General features: G+C 41.0%; 1 protein-coding gene across 1 annotated transcript in view; it reads left to right on the top strand.

Moving 5' to 3' along the window:
* CAMKK2 (calcium/calmodulin dependent protein kinase kinase 2) overlaps window positions 1-21,754 on the top strand; it is an 87,066-nt gene that overhangs the window by 56,490 nt on the left and 8,822 nt on the right. The window contains exons 8-14 of the mRNA XM_018557496.1: window positions 3,799-3,820; window positions 9,503-9,591; window positions 10,284-10,483; window positions 14,421-14,474; window positions 17,666-17,739; window positions 17,961-18,048; window positions 19,150-19,278. Of these exons, the coding sequence (XP_018412998.1) occupies window positions 3,799-3,820; window positions 9,503-9,591; window positions 10,284-10,483; window positions 14,421-14,474; window positions 17,666-17,739; window positions 17,961-18,048; window positions 19,150-19,278 (656 nt within the window). The remainder of the gene's footprint in view (window positions 1-3,798; window positions 3,821-9,502; window positions 9,592-10,283; window positions 10,484-14,420; window positions 14,475-17,665; window positions 17,740-17,960; window positions 18,049-19,149; window positions 19,279-21,754) is intronic.

The raw sequence follows: 21,754 nt of genomic DNA, 5'->3' as shown, positions 1-21,754 counted from the left end.
CACTAGCTAATACATTAACAGAACAACTCACACCTGCAGTTTAAGGAAAATTAATCTCATGAATGCAGCTAGTTTAAAGCAGAACTCCGGGTAAAATTTGTATTAACTTTTGCAGTGGAGCTACTCCCACATTGCAAGGGTTAAGTGCTAATTTCTGCCTAAGTTAATAAATAACAAAGATATACTCCCCCCCCGCCTGTCTCCTCCTCCACTGCAGCAGAGGGTATAGAATGTGATTACCCTGGAACCTTAGGCGGCAGGAGTGGAGGTGGAGCAATCCGAAAGGGAGCAAGCCGAGGATCAGGTGAGAATTAAGCTGGCCATACACCTTTTCTTATAGATTTTTTTTATCAGCGTATGGTCAGATAGATACAAAAAGTGCAACAGATTCCTCCATCTATGCTAAGCTGTGTGGATGGAGGAATCTCCCACTGGGCCAAGCTTCAGTATCTTGCTAGTCGGCCCCGCTGGCTCTCAAATAACCTGAACAATCTGATTGGACGCAGGCATTGTTCGGGTATTTTGAGAGCCAGCATCGCTGACTAGCAAGATACTGAAGCTTGGCCCAGTGGGAGATTCCTCCATCCACATAGTTTAGCGTAGATGGAGGAATCTGTTGCAGTTTTTGCATCTCACCATAGAAAACCTGCAGATAATCTATAGGTGTATGGCCAACTTAACTCTTTTTTTTAAACCTATAGAAAGCGAGTACTTAACCCTTGCAGTGCGGAAGTAGCCCCACTGCAAGAGTTAATACAAATGTTACCTAAAGTTCTGCTTTAATAAAGTTTATACTAGGCAGACTCAGGGTATTCTCACAGTTTAGAGTTTTTGTTGACTCATGGGTGCTGTTTGTCGAAAAAAAAAATTCTGCTTGCCGCATCTTTGGTATGGCCATAGTGCGGAGACTCAGATGAACCTGAGACTAGAAGGCAAAAAGAAAAGTAGGCCTCAAATTACTGTATGATGTACAATATGTTTATGTAGCAGACATTCGGAGCAGCAGCTTTGTAGAAATGGCGTAGTGCTTGCTCCTTACCAGTGGATATTCCCAGGTAATAAATGCCAGTATAAAAACAAATAGTGATCGAGTGCTATCCATAAGACATGGAATTATTATGTATTTTTGGTATGATTTTTAACTGGATTCTCCTCATTGCAGTGCTTGTAAAAGCAGCTAAACACATCTAAAACCCACTGTGCTTAAAATGCAGAGCATGAAAAACACAGGTGTGAATATAGCCGTAGGCCTTTGTCACGTTAACATCTTTGTAATAGACATCCGTAGCAGCTACAGATTTCTCTTATGATTTACTCTGGTGGTTAAAGCTGCTTCTAGATCTGTCGCCATTACTTCTTCATCCAGCTACAAATTGCTGGTGTTGAGTGCTATAGTCATCTACAGTGCATTGGATCACACGAGTAACTACTAAAGACGATGCATTTATAGCTAGCTCTATGTGCTGCTTAAAGCAAGTACAGTTATTGAGCTGCAAATCACCATGACACAGACCTGACGTTCACTGCAGTTCAGTTTTTTAGAAGCAACAGAAATACCAAGGAGAGCCATTCTGTACTGTTTCAGATCAGTCATGTGACATGCTCTTAATATGGCTTTACATCCGATAAACAGCATCACTCTTATTTCTTTATGGTTACAGTCTAGTAAAATATTTGTTATGGTTGTTTACAAGCACATATGTTTGATGTAACTTTCAGTCCTGAATTTTTGTATGTTGTCGTTGTTCGTTTTCGCCTAGGGACTAAATTAAAAAGTTATAGTCACCCGATCCTCCGAGCTGGCTTGCTCTTAGACTGGTCATTCCAGCCTTGTTCCCCCTCCACTGCAGTGGATTAAGGATTCTTGAGTCATCACATTCTGTACACAGTGTATAGGACGTGAGGTTGCCGAGGGACATACTATTGCTGCAGTGGATGAGAAGATTGGCTAGAGGGAGCACTGTCACAGCCGGTCTGCTGTGAGGTTCGGGTGAGTATAACTTTTTATTTAGACAAAAACGAGTAGTTATTCGTTGCAGTGCAAGGGTTAATAAAAATGTTTCCTGAAGTTGTTCTTTAACTACATTATATGTACCTGAAGACAGCCACGTTTGCTCATTATGTATACAGGTTCTGCATATTCCTTAGTAATATTGCACAGCAATTACAATTTACTGACTCTCTCTGTCCCTGCAAGTATATGTGACTATTCAGACCAATTGAAAGCAATATACTTTCTTTATGATTAATTGATCTTATATCAGTAGTCATTCAGCAGGGATACTGGTCATAGTCTTACATCTAGAGATAACTAGTGGAGGGAGAATCTACAGATCTCTATATAAAGTATATTGAATAAAGTATGGAAAAGCCAGACTGTATAAATGTGAAAGTCACATTCATTTAGGTTATATTTTGCAATATGCAAATTTTATCCCTCCAATGTGAGTGTAAAGTGTCTTTAAAGCCAAAACATTTTTTAGTTTTGAATAGAGTAGGAAATAGTGCATGAAACTTGTGGGTTTTTTTTGTCTCCCCAATGCGAGGGGAAATCCCTTCTTAGACATTTGTCATATTGGCACTGGGTTGGGAGATCTCATTGCCTGTTCCTGTCACCGGGCTAATGTGTGGAAATTCCCATCATCTCATTTCTGTGCTGGAGACAGTAGTAACCAGGACCAATAGAGAGGGTGACTGACAGACAACAATACAAACCTGAAATGGGTTTTAATACTTCCTCACACTTTTCAAAACTAAAAAAAACAACTTTTGGATGTGCATGCACTTTAAAAAGTAAAAATTAAATTGGATTCGTCTTAACATTTACCCTTTGTTATGTAATTTAGATTTCCAGAAAGTATAGTAGATATCAAGTAAAGCTAGCTATTACAAAGATCCAACAGACAGACGCAACAAATATAGGAAATTTAGCAACTGACCACAGAGGAAGGTTTATGTCACAAAGTGGCCAAATGTTACATGCAGAAACTTGAAGCTGCCTTTTAAGCAATGCACATTTTCCAGGTTTATTACCTACCATTGTAGATTATAACCATTCAGAAATGCGTGTTTGTAATCAACGGTTAGCCCAGTGGAAAAATATTATCAGTGTTCTGCTGTTGAGCCTGTCACTAAGCTGGGCTAATTCATACAGAGTATATGATACAAGATGATACAAGTATTTTTTTGAACAATTTCAACTGGGGTTGCCCAAGAGATTGAAAATAACTCCTTTTCTTTTAAACTGCATGCAATATTTTTCTCGTTTTTTTGTGACATATGGGACGGCCGTTCATAATGGAGAAAAAGATGGTCGGCTGATAGTGTCTCCCATCTGAATTACCTCCCCCAACTTCAGGGGAAAGTATTAGACCTCTTTGGATAACATAAAAAGGAAAGTAAGAAAAAGGAAACAAACTGTAGTTCCTACCTACACTACAAAAATTAGAAATAGGCTAATAAACTGGCCAAAATGAACAGATCTACAGAAAAATATCCTCTACTGTCAAGAACATTGACAACTATTGGATTATGTTATCTGCAGTTTACTGACCATGCACAGTGAGTTTGCGTAGGGGTTCCCAGAGACCTGAAAATGATTATTATAACAGTCACTCAAAGGTAAAATAGTTGAGAGAGTTTGTTCTAGAATGTAAAGTTGTGTTTCCATATAATATTCTTACTGAATTAAATTAGCCGTTGCTAGGATTTTGCATTTTATGCTGTAGATATTTCAGTTATCTTTATTGTGTGCTGGACATATTATTAATAAAATGTGTCTCTGTTCTTATTTTGCAGTGTTTGAACTAGTGAAGCGAGGGTAAGTTGGAAAGTACAGACAGAAGGGTTGCGATTTTAAATTTTAACGTTTGAGTTTTTAAACTGTTTCTATCTCATCTTTTTATTTATGTACGCACAATTAAAGGATTTCCAGTGAACTACGGGTTAGGGGCGCTTTGTCTGTTTGAAACATGAGACTTAGCACTCTAATAATGAGGTGTCACTGGGATGAGTCTTTCCTTTGTGTGTGTAAATTTAGTTCAGCTTGAACTATTGAGGTCTGTGTTTTATTTAAACAGGCTAAAAGGAGATATAACAAAACATGGATTTAAAAATGTAGAGAGGAGCAGAGAGCCTAACCTTTTTGGCTAAAAAATACCAATTATGATTATATAATATTCCATATTTACCTGAAAAAAGACTCTGTGCAAGTGGCAGAAGTGATCATTGAGATCTGGACTCAGTTGTATGCATTGAACACTCACAGTCAGCAACTTGTCCTTCAGTTACTGAAAATCACTCATCCTCATAGTACGAGCCTATGTGTGGCAATGAAACTGACACACGTCGGCTCAATAGATCGGGAAGTGAGCGAACACATACCGTCGCTCGCTCACTTCTAGATTATCTCCCTGCAGAGAGTGGTGACTGTCAGTCACCGCTCCCCGCAGGGATTCCCCACCCCCTCCATGCTCCAATCCTGCAGCGCTGGAGGAACGGATGGGGTAGGGGGCGGGCTCAGCTGGCTCTGCCCCTAGATAGGCAGAGCCAGCTGTCACTCATGCAGCTGGGTGGATCTCGATAGCATTGTCAGGATCCGTCCCGGCTGCGGCGGTCTCATTATACCGCGAGCTGTAGCTCGCTATATACTGAGGTTTGGGTCATGGGAGGATGTTAGTATATGTCCTCCCGTGACCCTAAAGAGAACTATGGGGAAAAACATTTACTCGATAGTTCTCTTTAAAGAAAACAGGATGTTGGCTTGTCTTTTTATTATGTATAGGATACACACACTGGCCAACATGTTAGTACTTGAAGCTAACTGTTTTCGATACTAACGTCAACTTGCCAAAATGCATTGAGGTTGATTAATAAAGGCAAATAGACTGTTCACTTTGTAAGGGAATTTGCATTTTGCAGGGGACATTTCCCCTTAGCTTCATGAGTGAAGTGAAATTTCACTTTGCAAAGAATATCCAATCACATGCAAGGAAGATAAAGAAAGTATTTTTTTCTTGCACATGATTGGATGATGGAAGTCAGCAGAGCTTCACCTCATTCACTAAACTATGGGGAACCTTCCCCTGCAAAGTGCAATTTCCCTTGCCATGTAAACAGCCTGTTTGCCTTCAATAAACCAATCCCTGTGTGTCTGACAGGCTGATTAGCTTCCACCCAATGCATATGTTTCTGTATGATCCACCATAGAAGTTAAAATCTTGCTGTACAATCTCTATACAAATAACTTTAGATCTGCCGAAACTATGTAATATGGGGACCTACCTGAACTATCCAACCAATTTGTATCCAATCAGGCAGGCTCTTGCAGCACATGCTTGTTGGTAGCTCTAAAGGAGATAGTTATATCAAATGGTAAGGTGTGTGGTGAGCTTTAGACTGTGGGGGCATACACCAATGTGAATAGGAACCATTTAAAGTGCAGGGTAGCTTGTTGGTGACAAGTGAATACAAAAGGTAAATATATAATAGGGGAATTTATCAAAACTGGAACAGAGAATCTGGAGCAGTTGTCCATAGTAACCAATCAGCTTCTCTCTCTCTCTATCTCTCAGTTTGTTCAGGAAAGCTTTGAAAATGAAAGACAGAAGCTGATTGGTTACTATGGGCAACTGCTCCAGATTCTGTCTGCCCCAGTTTTGATGAAATGCTCTCACTGTATATACAGTAATGTATTCACATGCACAAATATACTGTATGTTTTGTCATTGGATATGTGCCAATCAGAGGACTGCAGTGTCTTTCAGTTCGTTTTTTGGACAGGAAATCAGTCCTGATAAGATATGATTCTACAATGTTTACATAGCTGCTGTTACCTATAATTTTTTATTGCAGCTCAGTTTGTGTTTAAGACTGTTTGTATATTAATTTATCAGTCTAGCCTGGAAGTGATATGTATCATATGAAGAAAGCATGACGAGGATATGCAAAACTTCCTTTCTTTGGAAATGGCTTTTGTATACCGCATTTTTGTGAACTTACAAAACAAAAGGCTTTTGTATATATTGTATTTAGCGTGTATGTAAATACACTCTTTAGAAATTCCAAACCTTCAAATATTTATTTCCTATTTTCACTGTATATAGTTATGACTTTGTATCACTGCAGAGTAAGTAGAACCATCAGTCCCTGAGGAATCTATACTTGAAACATCCCTACTATGAATACTATTACTATTAGTATACATTCCTTCTCTAGATCCAGTTGAGTCAGATTCTATGCATATAACAATACCATTGCTTGATGAAGCTATTGTTTTGATGGAACAATTGTATCTTTCCGAACTCGCTTACACTGAATAGATGATTTGTATACGTTTTTTTGATCCAAAAAAACAACAATCACCTCCTTCTATGCCAGGGTTGTGGAACCTCCGGCCCTCCAGCTGTGGTGAAACTACAAATCCCATTAAGCATTGCATGATTCTCACAGCCACAGGCATGACTCGCGGAGACAGATGCTTCATGGGATTTGTAGTTTTACCACAACTGGAGGGCCAGAGGTTCCCCACCCCTGTTCTATTCTCACCTTCAGGACTTCATGGGCATCTCCCATCCTCTGGAACTCCTTACCACAACCTATCTATCGATTTCCTAATCCGTCTGCCTTTAGGCGTTCCCTGAAAATTCACTTATTACGCACTATTCCACCTCCTCTTAAAAAGACTGTCTACATCTACTCCTTTAATCAGCTCATCCCTCACATTTGTTAACTTCTTTATTACTTGCCCCAGATCAGAAGCTCTCAAGAGCAGAGTCCTTCTAATACTTTTGTATGGTATTGTATTGCAATTGTTCTGCCTCCCCATATGTTGTAAACAGGAATGACTCTAGCTTTTTTGCCACCTGAGGTGCTGGAGGGGTGTCGGGTGGTGGGCTTTATTCCGCCGAGCTCCTGGCAACTGGAAGGTGTCCTGGTGAGCTCCTGCCAACTAGTGACCACACTGGTTGCCATGAGCTCGGAAGGGGACGCCGCCGAGAGTGTCCCAGGTTGTTAGGAGTTGGGCGGAGAAATGTGTATGGCCCCTACACATCTCTCCGTCTGGCTCTTAGCAACCAGGAATGCTTTGGCCAGAAAGAGGGCAGCAGGCACACTGTAAACATTGTGCAGCACAGCGGCCATGCCACTGTGCCTGGCGCCCCCCCCATGAGATGCCATCTGAGGCAAAAGCCTTAGGCTGCCTCTTATAGAGATAGCCTTGGTTGTCAAACTCTGCTCAAACTGTTGGCACTAAAAAAAAATCATGTGTACAAACAATAATCGTGCCTTAGGAAAAGTTTAATGGCATTCCTGGTAAATAAAGTGTATGAGCCTTGACCTGTAAGCAAGCTTTGCTGACCATGTTTATAGAAAATATTGCGTTGGTCCCAAAACCATGTCAATGCAATAATGTGGGCCAAGTGGAACAAATCTATCACTTCTGGTGGATTTTTCATATTCTTTGAAACGGGCCAAATTCACAGTGACAAGTGCACAGAGACATTTACCTGCTCACTCACTCTCTAAACCATAGCAGCCCTTTTGACCAATGCCAGAACTACTGGATTGCCAGTGAGGGCCCAGCAAGCCTGTTTGGATCCAGCTGGGAATAGAGGACTATTAAACATATATAAGTGCTTCTACTTTTCATGTGTCATTTTGATCAGAATAGGAAGATATGGATATGTACAGATCAGCAGAGATTTTCCAGTTATAAAACTATTATCTTTCACTTACACACATTACAGCTGTCACCGAGTCTGTCTGTTTAGTTAGTGGCGACTGTTACCATGACGACAGCACAGATAGCAGGAATAGAAACGCTTCCTTTAACCTCTGAAGTGCCGTGTTGTGGTTTAATGGGGTTTGTGTAGATTCATTTTCAAATTTTAACTGAACACACTGAAGAGAGAAGCTGATTGGTTACCATGCACAGCTGCTCCTGATGTTGTTGCCTGCTCCAGTTTTAATAAATTCCCCCCATTGTTTACCTAATCCAAAAATACAGAATGAAATTTATGGAAACGGCTGAATCCAGTTCTTTAGGTCTCTTTTATTTAAGTCGAGCTGGCCATATACTGCATTTTTTTTCTCGTTCAGCCCACTCGATTTGCCAGTCCATGCCAAACATTGTTGATAGAGGAATCCACACACACCCTACTCGCCATTCTCCTGTATTTTGCAGTCACTATTTGGCTGAGAATTTTTAGACCGTCTCCCTTCTTTGAAAAAAAAGAGATAATTTTTCAAGCCGCCTAACATTTGATTAGGTCAGATCAGCAGAATTTTTATTAAGACTTTCAGGGTTATTCACAAAAGGGTGAAGAGTTTGGAGAAGGCAGGAGAAGTGAACAATCTAGGACAACATAGCTGATTTGGAAAAATTCTCTAATTCATCTCACTTTCCGGTTCAGCTATGTTGTCCTAGATTGTTCACTTCCCCTGCCTTCTCGTAACTCTTCACCTTTTAGTGAATAACCCTGTTGGAATTGTTTCTAATGGATAAAATGGGGTCACATGTTTTTTACTATGGAATGGGTGTCTTGTATATGTGTTTTGTTTTCTCATTCTGCTTGGCCATGTGCATCATTATTTAAGGTGACACTAAGCTCAGGGTTAAACCTTAAAAATGCGTCCAGGTACCTTGAAGAGTGTGTACTTTTGTTCCCCATGGTCCCTGTTTGTGTTATAAAGAAGCCACCACTCCAAGCTATCTCCCGTGATGGACTAGAATCTCGTGTTTAGTTTACTAATTTGTATTGAAGTTGTAGCCCATCACGGGAGAGAGCTTAGAGTGGTCGCTACTTTACAACAGGGACTATGGGGAACAAAAGTAGCCACCCTCCAGAAGGAAGGACAGTGTCAGCACCAATTCAGAGATGATTTGAGGATGTACAGCCGAGTGATACACAAATAAGATACATTTTTGTTAATAATTAGGGTACTTCAATGCATTTTTAAGGTTTAACTCCTGAGTTTAGTGTCACTTTAAGCTAGAAGAAGGTAAATAGCAGAAGTGAAAATGTGGAATGCAGAAACCTTCTTTTTTAAAATGTGGCTACAAACCACAATCCAGTCCCAGGAGTCATACAGTTTGTCCACAGATATAAGCAGCAAAGCAGCTTTGTGTTTAACGCAGGCCCGGCCATTTTGGTTATGTCAGGAACATGCATGCTAAGTAATGCATATGTACAGTATTTATTACCTTTCAAATCGCATAAGCCAACCTGCCAAACATTTGGGAGTCATCCAGTCCAGTGAAGAGTCTATCAAATAGATAAAAGTAGCTATGATGTTTCTTCACTAATAACAGCAGGAAAACATTGAAAAAGAAGTTGGGTACATTGCCTGTCCTGTGCCTGAAATTTGTCCAGCTTTGGTCTTACTTGCTCCCCAGGCATGTAGTTTGCAGAAAAAAGCAAAGTATTCAGACCACTTGATTTACCATACTGTTTGTCCCTAATGCATACTATACATCCCAGAATAATAATTATTTGTGTTTTAGGGCAGTGATGGATATACCAACTACGAAACCACTTACAGGGGACCAGGCCAGGTTCTACTTCCAGGATCTAATTAGAGGAATTGAGTTCTGTGAGTTTTTTTTGCCTTTTTGTTAGTTCAAATAATATACTTTCTCTTTCTTACAGGTTCACTTTTAATTAAAAACTCTTTTTTTTTATATGTATACAAAGACTAAAGTTTATATAAGACTAAAGTGTATCTAAATCCAAGAACAAAAATGTAAAACAAAACAATTACAATGGTATATTATACAAAAGGGAGTAAATAGGAAATGTTCACTGATAGGGTGTACATACACTTTGACTGTTATAGATCCTTAGCTTGAAGTGTTGATCACTGATGTCAGAGTAGTGGAAATGCTGAGGCAGCTTTGGTTCAGAAAGAGTGGAACAGAAAGGTGCAGTCTAGGGAAAGGTTCTAGGTAAGACATAAGATTAGATATTCCCTAAATTTTGTTAGTACTTCACAGTGCAAAGAAGGCTTCACTGATATACAGCATTCTGCTACTGCTGACACAGTCATAGATCAGCTTCAGACTAGTCCTTTAAGAATATAGTTTGCTAATTTGCGCGTTTAACATATTCTGCAGCCAGATTAAGAAGCCCAAGCCTGGTAGGGCACAATAGTACTGAGGACCAGCAGAAGACCTGCAAGCTCCATGATGCCTACATGATCTTTGTAATTTATTTTAGTGCTAGGTTCTATCACTCGCATATTGCTGTTGGCATGATCCAATTCATAAAACTGTACTGTCTTTGCAGTGCATTATCAGAAGATTATACACCGGGATGTCAAGCCGTCCAATCTTTTAGTGGGGGAAGATGGACACATCAAGATTGCTGACTTTGGGGTCAGCAATCAGTTTGAAGGAACAGATGCTTTACTGTCTAACACAGTGGGAACACCAGCCTTCATGGCTCCTGAGACCCTGTCGGAGACACGCAGAATATTTTCTGGAAAGGTAAATTGCTGGTTGATGTGATAAAGTTGTATGTATAGTTATATAGCAATGATGTAAAAAAAAAAAATATATATATCTATATAAAATGCAACTTGTTATAGTTGTTCAGTGATGATAAAATACAACTTAGAATTGTGTGTTGTTGTCATCAGTCATAAAGGAATATTTATGTTTAAAAGTGAACCTGTGCTTTACCTAGGCAGAGCAAATGGTTCACGTACCTGTTGCGCATATTCACCAGGCGGGTCCTATTTTGTATGGAGAGCCTTTAAATCACTCCCCTCACATGAGAAAACTCTTGGACTAGGTGATTAGCCACTCATACAGGCTGATACATGAGGGGGGGATAGAAAGTCCTTAGCACTTCCATTGTTTGCTTCCTGCAGCTGAACGGTGGAATAGGGAAGTGAAGGTAAGGCAAGTATATGTAGTTGGGAAGGGGGGAGTTATTTGAATCTGTACCTGTGGGCAAAGCTCAGGTGTATTTTATAGGCAAAAAAATATAATTTGCACAATGCACAGGGTGTGTAAATTATAATAGAAAGCTGTAAGCCGGGGTGCTTTTATATCAGATGTGTTTTTATAAGATTTTTGTGCACTTTGGCTTGTAGCCTTTGACTGGCCATATAATTAGTTTTTATTCCATTTTTTTTTTTTACATTTTTGATTGCCAGATGGAATAATTCACCCGTTTACACAATTTTCAACCAGAATTTATTTTCACAATATAACTTGTTTTCACACGACAATATTATATTTTATTTATTTACACATGCTACACATATTTTGCGATATTTACATTGTTAACTTAATATTTAATCATTTTTATTCACAAACACATTTACCTTCCTTTTTTCGACTTGTATTTTCATTATACAGCCACAATTAGGATTTGATCACTGGCACTGTATTTAGTTTGTGTTATTTTCACATTTTCATACAACTTAAAGACCAATTAAAAGGTGGAGCACACACAACCAAGCGCAGCACCCCGGCTTACACTTGATCACGTTGATAGATATTGCTGCAGCTGGTTAATTTCTGTAAATATATCCTAGCGCAACTACCCTGGTTACAATCTATAATAGAAAGCTGTTTGTTATGTGTGGAAGGCTGCTGCAAAAATCTGACTTTGCAGCATGCCGGCTCTTACACATTATGCTAAGCTTCTGGGTACTGCCGGGAGTGAGGGATGTGACTCGAGCAGTGAAGTGCTCTGATCGCATCACCTTATACTTCACACTACTTGGCCATTCACAAAATGCCTTGTATTTTTTTTTTCAAAGAATACAAGTCAGTCTGTGATTGGAGGAGGGGGTGGTGATGTGACATCATCCGTTTGGGGAAAAATACTAGACATTTTGAGACTGGGCAAGTAGTGAGGAGGGGCGAGTGATGCGAACAGAGCACTTCACTGCTTGAGTTGCATCTCTCCCTTTTTTGGTGCCCGGAACTTGGCGTTATGTGCAGGAGATGGAATACTGCAAGGTAAGATTTTTATATTTTGGATTCTGTGTCTATGAGCGCCTCTTAGGCTTTTTAGTATCAGGCAACTGTTTCCCAAAGTTGTTTTCATCAGTGAATGCATGCATCTTCATTCAAATGGAAAACGCAGTATTTGCCATGAAAAGGCTGCATTTAACCTGCTTGCCTGCAGATCAGATCTATTTCTGTTGGACGTTGTGTCCAAAGAAATGCAGTACAATGCAAAGCAGCTCAAACACAGCCTCTGAACTGCAATGCGTACTGCTTAATTAAAGTCAGTGGGATTTTGCTGACCTGCATTTGACTTGTATTCCAAATGCATGTCAATACAATACCTGCCGACATGCGCTCTAGGGCTGCCACCTGGTCTTCTGTTCACAGCTTCCCTAAATTCTGGTGGACGGTTATGTCTCGTTTGATGCCAGTTTTGTGCATAAGGTCCTTTAGGTAGCTCTTTGCACTGGAGACAGTCCCCAGTTTCCTGTTTTTTTAAATTGGACCTGTTAGCGAATTGTTTGCTGTGTTGTTCACCCTTCAGTTGAACTGTTTTGGATGTTCCAGAGGTTTACTTTTTTTTTGATGTACTCCTGTGACCCAAAGTCCTGCTGCCCGATATATATTGACAGACCAGAGTCACGCCACGTTCAATATTGTCAGGATCCACCCACAGCCTGATTAACAGCTCTCCCCTGCAGGGAAGAGACCATGAGCTGAGAGATTAGTGACCACATGATTGCTCAGCTCTCGGTATATAGAGCTGGCATGTGACAGCTGCAGAGTCCCACGCCAGCTCTTTATATTGAGAAAATAGGATATATATATACACTATATTGCCGAAAGTATTGGGACACCCCTCCAAATCACTGGATTCAGGTGTTCCATGAAATTTCCATGCTACTAAATATTCCACGGTCAACTGTTAGTGGTATTCTAACCAAGTGGAAGCAGCTGGGAACAACAGCAACTCAGCCACGAAGTGGTAGGCCACATAAAATGACAGAGCGGGGTCAGCGCATGCTGAAGTGCATAGTGCGCAGAAGTCGCCAACTGTCTGCAGAGTCAATAGCTACAGACCTCCAAACTTTGTGTGGCCTTCAGATTGGCACAACAGTGCTTAGAGAGCTTCATGGAATGGGTTTCCATGGCCGAGCAGCTGCATCCAAGCCTTACATCACCAAGTGCAATGCAAAGCGTCGGATGCAGTGGTGTAAAGTACACCGCTACTGGACTCTAGAGAAGTGGAGACGTGTTCTCTGGAGTGACGAATCACGCTTCTCTGTCTGGCAATCCGATGGACATGTCTGGATTTGGCGGTTACCAGGAGAACGGTACTTGCCTGACTGCATTGTGCCAAGTGTAAAGTTTGGTGGAGGGGGGATTATGGTGTGGGGTTGTTTTTCAGGGGTTGGGCTTGGCCTCTTAGTTCCAGTGAAGGGAACTCTTAAGGCATTAGCATACCAAAACATTTTGGACAATTTCCTGCTCCCAACATTGTGGGAACAGTTTGAGGATGGCCCCTTCCTGTTCCAACATGACTGCGCACCAGTGCACAAAGCAAGATCCATAAAAACATGGATAAGTGAGTTTGGGGTGGAGGAACTTGACTAGTCCTGACTTCAACCCGATAGAACACCTTTGGGATGAATTAGAGCGGAGACTGCGAGCCCGGCCTTCTCATCCAACATCAGTACCTGACCTCACAAATGAGCTTCTGGAAGAATGGTCAAACATTCCCATAGACACACTCCTAAACCTTGTGGACGCCTTCCCAGAAGAGTTAAAGCTGTTATAGCGGCAAAGGGTGGGCCAACTCAATATTGAACCCTACGGACAAAGACTGGGATGCCATTAAAGTTCATGTGCGTGTAAAGGCAGGCGTCCCAATACTTTTGGTAATATACTGTAGTGTATATAGCATAGGTTTGAAATATGTTTTTTATAGTTTTAAAACTATTGAAAGTCTATTTATTCTGAATCTGTATTAATTACCACCAAAATGGCTCCATAGATTCCTACCAACAGAAACCTCACAAAAACTCTCAATTAACACAATCTAGAGGCTAGTGATATTTTAGGGAGTGATAATTTGTGCAATGATTTTGTAAAATTAACATTTATATACAAAATACCTTAAAGATCTATAACTGACCCTGCAATAAAATCTATAGTGAATGGAAAACCTCAAAGGCCAATAAAATATATAATCAATATAAGGAGGGCATGCGTGCTTTAAGATGTCCCATTCTTCATATCTCATTGTGACCTGGCACTGCTCCTTCTTTGTTTAATATCTGCAGATAATTCACATCTATGCTTTGAGTAGGAGGTGTGGGAAGTTGCTATGGATACAAAATCTTGTGATACAGTGTACTGTGCATGGCAGGTGTACATTGTTAGCAGATTAACACTTTAATTTTATTACCTTTTCTGTCTTTCTTTTTTTTTTTTTCAGGCTCTGGATGTTTGGGCAATGGGAGTCACCCTGTACTGTTTTGTGTTTGGCCAGGTATGTGTTTTCACGAATAGCTATGTATGTCTTAATTAAATGCCTTTCAATTAAATTTTCTCTGATTTATTTTTAGAACCGTTAAAATATCTTGTAAGTTAATGACTGATCTCGCACAAAGTGTGAGGTCAAAGGTTTACCATAGTTAATAACCTTACTATTTTTCAGCTTTTGTCCACTTGCGTAATAAAATCCTCTGGCGATAGACTACAAGTTAATAATTAGAGCTATATTTTAGATGGAGATGACATCCTGCCCAAACATGGATTAGAAATCACTACAGAATCTGTACATGAAATTAGCTTGAAATTAGAGGTGCACCGAAATGAAAATTTTGAACCAAAACAGAAAATAAAGAAAAAAGTCAGGCCAAAACCAAAAATAATTTTTTTTACTAACCTTTTTTTCAAATATGTTATTCTTATTTATTTTTTATAAACGTTTTAATTTTTTTATATTTTGTTTATTTTTATTAAATATTTTAGTTTTTTAACTTTACTGGGGGCTTCGGTGGAATATCAGGGGTCTAAACAGATCCCTGATATTTCCCTTTTAAAATGGAAAAAGAGATTGAGGGCACAGAGTCCACAATCTCTTTTTCTGCAGCCCCTTTTATAAATGAACAGGAAGCCTCTATACTGAGTGTTCCTGTTTATTCATAAATTGTGGAGATAGTATGTTTACTATCTCCACAATCATGAATGAACAGGAAGTGATGTAGATCACTTCCTATTCATTCATAACTGGTATATAGTAACTCATGCTATGTCCAGTTATTTACAAACATTCAGTGATCAATGATTGCTGACTCCTTGTGCCACTCTCCATCCTGGATCGGCTTTCACAGGAGGGTGAGCTCTGTCTATTTTGACAGCTGACTCCTCCCCCTCACTGCCTGTTCAGGTTCCTGTGACAGTGCACGGCTGTCTCTGGAGGAGTTCCCAGCCTCCTGTGACATCGCGGCTCACAGCCCCACAACGCTCGGTCTCCTCTGACAGTTTCTGTCAGAGGAGCCCAAAAGTGCCATTTTTGGCCGATATGTTTCGATGGCCGAAATGTCAGTGCATCCCTACTTAAAATAAATAGTGTAGAATAAAGCTGGCCAAAGCCATTATTCTATACTATTAAAATAGACATTTCAAACCACTCCAGATGGCTCATGGATTGGTCTGTGATGGTAGGTTTGTGCCACCAAGGTTGGAGTGGGTTGTTTCTTAAAAAAGAAGGTTCCAATTCAAGCATACAGTAAGATACAGGGGACAGAGGTGGCTCTTCTTCCCATGATCCCTGGTTCCCTGCGATCAATTAAGAAGCATATTTTGCTTTTCTATCTAATAGCTTTTTTCTCATAGCAGCCCACACCGTAATTTCTAGATTTCTAGACCATGGAAATCATCCTCCTTACCATCTCATGCCTCTTGGCCTGACATTATTAATGACCTGATGCACATGGAAGACTTGGTGGCCGGGGATCTTTATACTGGGCAGACCACTTTCTGTGTGTATGGACTTGCTGGTCTCCATTTTGACCCTCTGTGACTTTGCGGTTGGACTTGATGGAGTTATGTCTTTATTCAACCTCAAATGCTATGTAACTATGTAGGAAGGGATTTCTCCTGGCTTTCAAGCCAGGTGGAATTACTGGGATTGTGTGTTAGACTCTAGAATCCCTCATTTTGTCGGACATTTCCTCTGTGTGGGAAAAAGCTTTTATGTTATTTCTGCCGGGACAAATAATTGGGCAGGAAGTCAGTAATCTTACATAGAGCAAACTGTGTTTTTGGGTACCTTTCCGTTGGATTTTGACCCTAACACCATAAATTGCAACTGGGATACTGGCCTGCTAAAAGATCTTTCCATATGCATGTGTTATCATGTTAGCTACAGATGCTTGTTTATGTACTGAACAGACACCCCTGGCATCCAGGAAACAGAAGAGATCATCTGGGAAAATCTTTTTCGGATAACTGACTTTTTTTCCCCCTGACCTCTGTCAGTGGGTTGTCTACAGAAATTTTGATAGCCTGTGGAAATTTCTTTTGTAACAAAGTTCTTTTGGCAGAGTTATCTATCATCTATGGCACGCCTATCATAATACACAGCCAAATTAAGCTAAATATACACTTTCTCAGTTTCTGTACAGACTGATCTGTTTTAATGAATGTATAGTAGAAATGTAATGTGTTTTTTCCATGCGATCAGCTTGCTGCAAATGATCTATTAATGTGTTAATGTTGTTTAATGTTAACACTCGTCTTGGTCCAGGGAGGAAAATAACATAGTTATACTTACCCAATCCTCCTTTTAGACTGAACCCTGGAGCCTCTCTCCCTCTCCACTGCAGCAGTCTAAGGTCCGTGAGTCATCTATACACTGTGTATTGGACATGAGGACACTGAGGGACATACGAGCGCCACAGCTGAGGAGGACCTTGTTATTTTCCTCCCTAGATCAAAACAAGCACTTAACCATTGCAGTGCAGGGGTAGCCCAAGGATTACACTGCAAGGGTTAATTATTATAATTATACAGGATTTATATAGCGCCAACAATTTGCGCAGCGCTTTACAATATAGGGAAGACATTACAATCACAATACAAATCAAGACAAGATGGTAAGGAGGGCCCTGCCCCTGAGGGCTTGCAATCTAAAAAAAAAAAAAGATTATTTGGAGTTCTGCCCTATAAATTTAAATATATATATATACAGACAACTGTATGTGTTTATTCCAGCTCTGCTTCCTAGTTTAAAAAGCTGCACAATGTTTGTGTTTTACTTCTCTTCTCAATGCAAATCTATGATTTGGCTAACTCTCAGAAAACAATGCACTCCCTGTGAGGCCATTTATGGCCCAGAGGTATACATTGGAAATTAAACATGTTTTTAAAACCTGAGGACCGCTTCTTAATATACTACAGATGCGTGAATACATAGGTAATTGTTTTGGAAAGGGGAGGTAAAGGTGAACTAATGTTTTATTGTAAACACTGCGGTATTAAAATATTATTATGCACAAACAGAAAATTTACTGTACTTTCCATTTACGGAACTCATATGCTTACTGGAGTTTAAAAACCCGTAGATATCACATGCTTAAATACATGTAAATGTATTGGCATCTATTTGTAAATCATATACATGTACTGCATAGTAGACTGCTTAGTATTTACTGTTGTCTTAAATGTTTTCAGTGCCCATTTATGGATGAGAGGATTTTATCACTTCACAGCAAGATAAAGAATCAGCCACTGGAATTTCCAGACCAGTAAGTCACACTGTGCCCTATTTGTAGTATGGTAGCTCACCTAACAATAAGGAAAATACTAGTGATACAACTAGAAAAGGATCTGATTGCCTGTTGTAGTCACCAAAGACACAATTTTCTCTACTACCACCAATAGATCATCCTCAAAGCCTATGCTGCTTAAGCTAGAGTTATTGTACAGTAATGAAAAAAAAACAGCTTTAAATATCTTCTCTTAACAGGCCAGAAATATCGGAAGACCTAAGAGATCTAATTGTGAAGATGCTAGATAAAACCCCAGAATCTAGGATTAGTGTACCTGATATAAAGGTAAGCTCAATGTCTTTCTGCATGACCTTTTCATGTGAAGGTGCTCGAACATGCCCGTAAACCCATGGAGGCATGTATAGCCAAGAAAGTATTACACATGAAATTCACATAAGTGTGCATGTTGACTGTTGTGCACTTCAAAGTTGAGCTATAGCCAATGAGCCAATTCATAATTTATACTTCAGATGCCCCAATATACTAAACATGTATGCCTTATCAAAAAACACTAGTGCGTGGTGTGACCTAAAAGACTTCATTCATGTACCCTGGGTGTACCATGTAAGCCTTTGTCTTCTTCCCTTCCTGCTGTCTTACCTAAAAAAAATCACCGGGCCAGCATTTGGTTTGGGCACCACGTACCATACTGCTGCATAGTCAAAGACAGCTGGTTTCTACATGTAGGTGGCAAACAGTGTTTGCGGGATTTTTTTAATAAATACTTTGTAACAATATGATTGTTACAAAGTATTTGGAATGGTCCAAAGGATTGTATTTTGATCTGCATATAATGTTTTTTAAAGCAACCTCACAAGTGGGGAAAAAGTGTTTTTTTTTAAATTGTTCCTACTAAAGCCATTGTTATCCCTTACTTAAAGGAGAACTATAAGGTGAGTGATTTTCACTCAACCTCAAAGTTCGAGCCGACATGTGACAATGAAACTGTCACACGTCGGCTCAAAAGATCGGGAAGTGAGCGAACACATGCCGTCGCTCGCTCACTTCTCGACCATGTCCCTGCAGAGAGCCGTGACTGTCACTCATGGCTCCCTGCAGGGATTCCCACCGCTCCGATCCTCCAGTGCTGACTGGTGGAGGCGGCAGGTACAGCTGGCTCTGCCTCTAGATGGGCAGAGCCAGCTGTCAATCACGCCTTTGACTTCGATGCTCCGCCACGCCCCCTGCCATCCCAAAACAAAGTGAGCCGGTCGGAATGTGATCCAGTGCATTCCGGTATCAATCGGGCCGGAACGCACTGGGGCTCGTGTGAACTATCCCTAAATGCTGTATAATAATAATGGCTGGCACATGTTAAAGCCCTATAGATATGTACATTGTGTTATTCTTGCAATGCCTAACCACTACATCAATTGCTATTTTAAGATGCACCCATGGGTCACCAAGCATGGCGCAGAGCCTCTGCCAAGTGAGGATGAGAACTGCACTCTGATAGAGGTCACTGAGGAAGAAGTAGAGAACTCAGTGAAGCATATCCCGAGCTTGGCTACAGTGGTAGGTCTACTGCTTTGTACTGTTATTGTTGCCATTGTCTCCCACTCTCCAGTCCCCAGGCCACACTGCACAGCTTATTGGTATACTGTTCTTGTCACTGAGCAGGGATTATTGAATCAGTAATAGTGACTTATGAGCTTCCTGGTTTCATGTTCAAATGATTAAAGTTTGAATCCCTATTGTAGGGGTAGACAGCTCCAGCTGTGGTGAAACTAGAAATAACATCTACCTCTGGGAGTCATGTCAGTGGCTGTCAGTCTTGCAATGCCTTATAAGAATTTGTAATTTTACCACAGCTGGAGTGTAGGGGTTGCCTACCCCTGCCTTATTGTACCCTGCCAGCGATAATTTACTATTTTCTTTTCCCCAGTCCTGTGTAATAGAAAAAGAAAAGAGCACTTATTATTTCCTGTCAACATTACTGAAGAGTTCTTGTGCACATTAAGCTTTACACTCTCATAGATTATATTTCCCTGGGACCTAAAGTGAAGGGAGATCTATACAATGGTATATACAGCAAAACAAATCTGAAAGGGGTATTAACTAGGGATTAGCCGACATGTGACAATGAAACTGTCACACGTCGGCTCAAAAGATCGGGAAGTGAGCGAACACATGCCGTCGCTCGCTCACTTCTCGACCATGTCCCTGCAGAGAGCCGTGACTGTCACTCATGGCTCCCTGCAGGGATTCCCACCGCTCCGATCCTCCAGTGCTGACTGGTGGAGGCGGCAGGTACAGCTGGCTCTGCCTCTAGATGGGCAGAGCCAGCTGTCAATCACGCCTTTGACTTCGATGCTCCGCCACGCCCCCTGCCATCCCAAAACAAAGTGAGCCGGTCGGAATGTGATCCAGTGCATTCCGGTATCAATCGGGCCGGAACGCACTGGGGCTCGTGTGAACTATCCCTAAATGCTGTATAATAATAATGGCTGGCACATGTTAAAGCCCTATAGATATGTACATTGTGTTATTCTTGCAATGCCTAACCACTACATCAATTGCTATTTTAAGATGCACCCATGGGTCACCAAGCATGGCGCAGAGCCTCTGCCAAGTGAGGATGAGAACTGCACTCTGATAGAGGTCACTGAGGAAGAAGTAGAGAACTCAGTGAAGCATATCCCGAGCTTGGCTACAGTGGTAGGTCTACTGCTTTGTACTGTTATTGTTGCCATTGTCTCCCACTCTCCAGTCCCCAGGCCACACTGCACAGCTTATTGGTATACTGTTCTTGTCACTGAGCAGGGATTATTGAATCAGTAATAGTGACTTATGAGCTTCCTGGTTTCATGTTCAAATGATTAAAGTTTGAATCCCTATTGTAGGGGTAGACAGCTCCAGCTGTGGTGAAACTAGAAATAACATCTACCTCTGGGAGTCATGTCAGTGGCTGTCAGTCTTGCAATGCCTTATAAGAATTTGTAATTTTACCACAGCTGGAGTGTAGGGGTTGCCTACCCCTGCCTTATTGTACCCTGCCAGCGATAATTTACTATTTTCTTTTCCCCAGTCCTGTGTAATAGAAAAAGAAAAGAGCACTTATTATTTCCTGTCAACATTACTGAAGAGTTCTTGTGCACATTAAGCTTTACACTCTCATAGATTATATTTCCCTGGGACCTAAAGTGAAGGGAGATCTATACAATGGTATATACAGCAAAACAAATCTGAAAGGGGTATTAACTAGGGATGTCCCGATAACACTTTTTCAGGACCAAGTACAAGTACTTCCACTAATGTACTTGTCGATAACAATTACCGATACTTTTTCGTAAAGGGACAGGTGACATTTTTTGCATGCCTGATAACACGCTTTTTACTGTCACACCTGATATGGGTACTCATTGGCTTTAATGTGCTATGAGTCCTTATTGACTGTCTTTTCCTGTGAGTGCCCACTGACTACCCCTTCCTATGGATGTCCACTGACTGCCCCCCACAGATGGGTGTTTACTCTCTGCCTTGTCCTTTGGGTGCCCACTGGCTTTCCCACTCTTGTGGGTGTCCACTGGCTGCCCTGTCATTTAGTGCCCACTGACTGCCCATAGGGTAGGGGCGGCTGCTCCATCATGTCCGTGCCCACTGTTTCGGTTCACTTGCTTGTCAGCCGACTCAGCAAGTGAACCGAAGATTCGATTCATGAATCGGTTCTTTTTAATGAACTGATGCAAATGAACCGATTCATTTGAAAGATTTGAACTTCCCATCTCTACTCGCATGTGAGGAGGACGTCTGCGGCACTGAGCGGAGTTGCGACGCGTCACTGCTGTGGGCGGAGCACCAGGTTGAGTCCTCTGGGCAGTCGCCGGCCTCCTACATTAGGACCCAACCTGGAGCTCCGCCCACAGCAGCGACGCTCCTCCGCTCAGCCTGCCCAGAGGACCCCACCACGGAAGGTAAAGTAAGAAAAACAAAACAGCGCAAGCTTCGGCGCTATGCATCGGGGCATTTTGACAAGTACAAGTACTTGTCA

This window comes from Nanorana parkeri, unplaced genomic scaffold (assembly GCF_000935625.1).
Source record: "Nanorana parkeri isolate BGI_ZX_2015 unplaced genomic scaffold, ASM93562v1 scaffold13, whole genome shotgun sequence".
In the NCBI taxonomy this organism is placed as follows: domain Eukaryota; kingdom Metazoa; phylum Chordata; class Amphibia; order Anura; family Dicroglossidae; genus Nanorana; species Nanorana parkeri.
Note: the sequence above shows the minus strand (reverse complement) of the source record. Positions and strands in the feature narration are given on the sequence as shown.